The sequence below is a fragment of the Rhinopithecus roxellana genome, chromosome 20, assembly GCF_007565055.1.
Source record: "Rhinopithecus roxellana isolate Shanxi Qingling chromosome 20, ASM756505v1, whole genome shotgun sequence".
In the NCBI taxonomy this organism is placed as follows: domain Eukaryota; kingdom Metazoa; phylum Chordata; class Mammalia; order Primates; family Cercopithecidae; genus Rhinopithecus; species Rhinopithecus roxellana.
Window position 1 is genome coordinate 72,125,861 of NC_044568.1, and position 2,742 is coordinate 72,128,602.

At 66.9% G+C, this 2,742-nt stretch overlaps 1 protein-coding gene across 1 annotated transcript; it reads right to left on the reverse strand.

The window, feature by feature from the left end:
* Positions 1-553: 553 nt before the first annotated feature.
* Positions 554-1,825, reverse strand: SSTR5 (somatostatin receptor 5). Its single transcript, XM_010387790.1, has one exon. It carries the CDS (start codon positions 1,741-1,743, stop codon positions 631-633), a length of 1,113 nt encoding a protein of 370 aa, XP_010386092.1. The 5' UTR covers positions 1,744-1,825; the 3' UTR covers positions 554-630.
* Positions 1,826-2,742: the final 917 nt, after the last annotated feature.

Here is a 2,742-nt window from a genome sequence, read left to right on the forward strand (position 1 = left end):
CCTCGCCCCTGGCTGGGCCAGCACCCAAACCCCCCGCTCTCCTCTCTGAGACAGCAACTGCCACCCGCAGCATCCTGTGGGGGGTGTCAGGCAGCAGGGTGGGGCCCCCAGGACAGGCGTGACCCTGGCTGACCGGTGGCTGCCCAGTCACACTCCCTTTACATCCGCGTCCCCAGAGTCCACACAGTGCAGGGCAAGCGAGGCGCTGGGGCTGCAGCCAGGGACTCCAGGGGACCTGCGTCAAGCACTTTCGGGTGCCTTTAATTTAGCAGAGCAGCCCCAGACGTGGACCAGGTGGCTCGGAGCTGACCCAAGGGCACAGTAGCTGGCGGGCCGGGCAGGTCAGTCCCTGCAGTCAGGAAGACCCTCTCGCCTGGCCGGCCTTCTGGAAAAGTCGCTCCCCAGAGGGAAAGCTGGCATGGGCTGGGGCCGGACGGAGGGTGAGGCAGCCCTGAGCACTTTCAAGGCACGGCCGAGCCCCCAACTTCCCGGGAGCCCCACCATGTGGCAGACGGCTGGAGTGGGTCGGGGTCACTGTGGGGCGATCAGCATCCTGACTGGCAGGTCATGGGTGGGGGTCACTGCAGTGCACCTGGGGGTGACACGGGGCCACCCATCCCCCCGGGGCCCTCACAGCTTGCTGGTCTGCATAAGCCCATTGGCTTCAGCGCCATGCGCGGGCGGCATAGCCTCCTGCTGCTGCCGGCTCCTATCTGGCCGCGGCTCCATGGCGTCAGCGTCCTTGGCGCCAGAGCCCTGGCGGAGGCACAGAACCTTCTGGAAGCTCTGGCGGAAATTGTCAGAGAGGAAACCGTAGAGGACGGGATTGGCGCAGCTGTTGGCGTAGGAGAGGATGACCACGAAGAAGTAGAGGCCGGCGGAGGCGGGCTCCTGGGGCAGCGCCACGGCCAGGTTGACGATGTTGACGGTGAAGAAGGGCAGCCAGCATCCCGCGAACACCAGCACCACCACCAACACCATGCGCGTCACCTTCCGCTCCGAGCGCCGCCGCACGCAGCCCACGCGCACGCCCGCCGCCCTCACCTTCACCACGATGAGCAGGTAGCACAGGCAGATGATCAGCAGCGGCCCGAAAAAGCCCAGCACGGCCGTGTAGATGATGAAGACGGCGCCCCACAGCCCCACGGGCTCCGGCCAGCTGGCGTTGCAGGTGCCGCCCTCCTGCACGTCTGCGAACACCAGGAGCGGCAGCGACATGCACAGAGACAGGGCCCAGGCCGCGGCGCTCGCCAGCTTGGCCACACGCGGTCGGCGCCAGCGGGCGGAGCTCAGCGGGTGCACCACGGCCAGGTAGCGGTCCACACTCATGACCGTCAGGCAGAAGACACTGGTGAACTGGTTGACACCATCCAGTGTCATGACCAGGCGGCACAGGACGGGGCCAAAGGGCCAGAAGGACGCAGCGTTCTGCGTGGCCAAGAAGGGCAGCCCCAGCATGTAGAGGACGTCGGCCACCGCCAGGTTGAGGATGTAGATGTTGGTGACCGTTTTCATCTTGGCAAAGCGCAGCACCACGTAGATGACCAGCGTGTTCCCGCCCAGCCCAGCCGCACACACCAGCAGGTACAGCACAGGCACCAGTACTGCCCGGGCCCCCACCGAGGGCACCGGCTCCACCAGCGTCCTGTTGTCAAAGCCTCCGGAGGCAGCCCCCGGGGAGGAGGCAGCCCCCGGGGAGGAGGCGTTCCAGCTGGGCGTGGAAGCTGGGAACAGGGGTTCCATGGCGGCAGCCCGGGGGCACGTCGGACTCTGCAAGAGAAGAAGGGAGGACGCCAGGGTGGTGAGTCCCTGAACCAGTACATGCAGGCATTCCTTCCTCCGGGGCCCCAGCCCGGCCCCAGCCCCGCCTGCCGGGAGGCGCGGGATCACCCGGTAAACACGATTAGTCATGTTCAGCTCGGCCGGGAATCACATTAAGTAAATTGTTTGGAAAACAAGCCAGGAGAGGAAGGAACAGTGGGCAGGTGGCCCCGGGAACCCAGACGGACGGCCGCTGTCGATACGGCGACGGCTGCCCTGTGGCCGCCCCTGCACCCAGATGGCGCCTGGCCTGGCTGCAGCATCCTGGAGTCTGAGGCCAGCACCTGCGTCTCCCCGAAGCCCCTCGGAGCCTGCCCTGTGGTGCTGCTGCCCTCGTCTCCCAGGTAAGGGGCCGAGGCCCAGCGGGCGGCACCTCCCGGGACACATAGGGAGAGGCGGCAGCGGAGAGAGACGGGGCTGGTGAATGGCCCCCTGCCCGCCTGGGATGAATGGCACCTGGCTAGGTCGACCCAAGAAGTGGCTGGATGGGGTGCTGCACCGCAGCCTTGAGGGGCTTTCACCGGGGTGGACCCTGCCCATCGGCCCCTGGGCCTCTCGCCAGGCCAGCGCAGGGACCGTCACCCCCACAGCAATGACAGACATCTCTAAACCCAGGCGGGGGCACAGCACAGGGCCAGGCAGACACCGCCCCTCCCCACAGGGCGGCTGCAGAGAAGCAAACACACAAACCAGACAGAGCAGTCACACGGAGTCCCTGGAGTTGCACAGGGCAAAGGAGGGGGGACTGGGGATGGGGGCTGCGGGGGAGAAGCCGCGGTGGGGGGTGTGGGCGGGTTAGAGGCACAGCATCTGGGGGCTCTAGCTGCCTGACACTGCCCAGTCCCATTGGAACTTTGAGCCCCCTCCCAGGCCCTGGAACCCCCCGACATGGCCCAGAGAGAAAACAGGGGAGACCTGGGG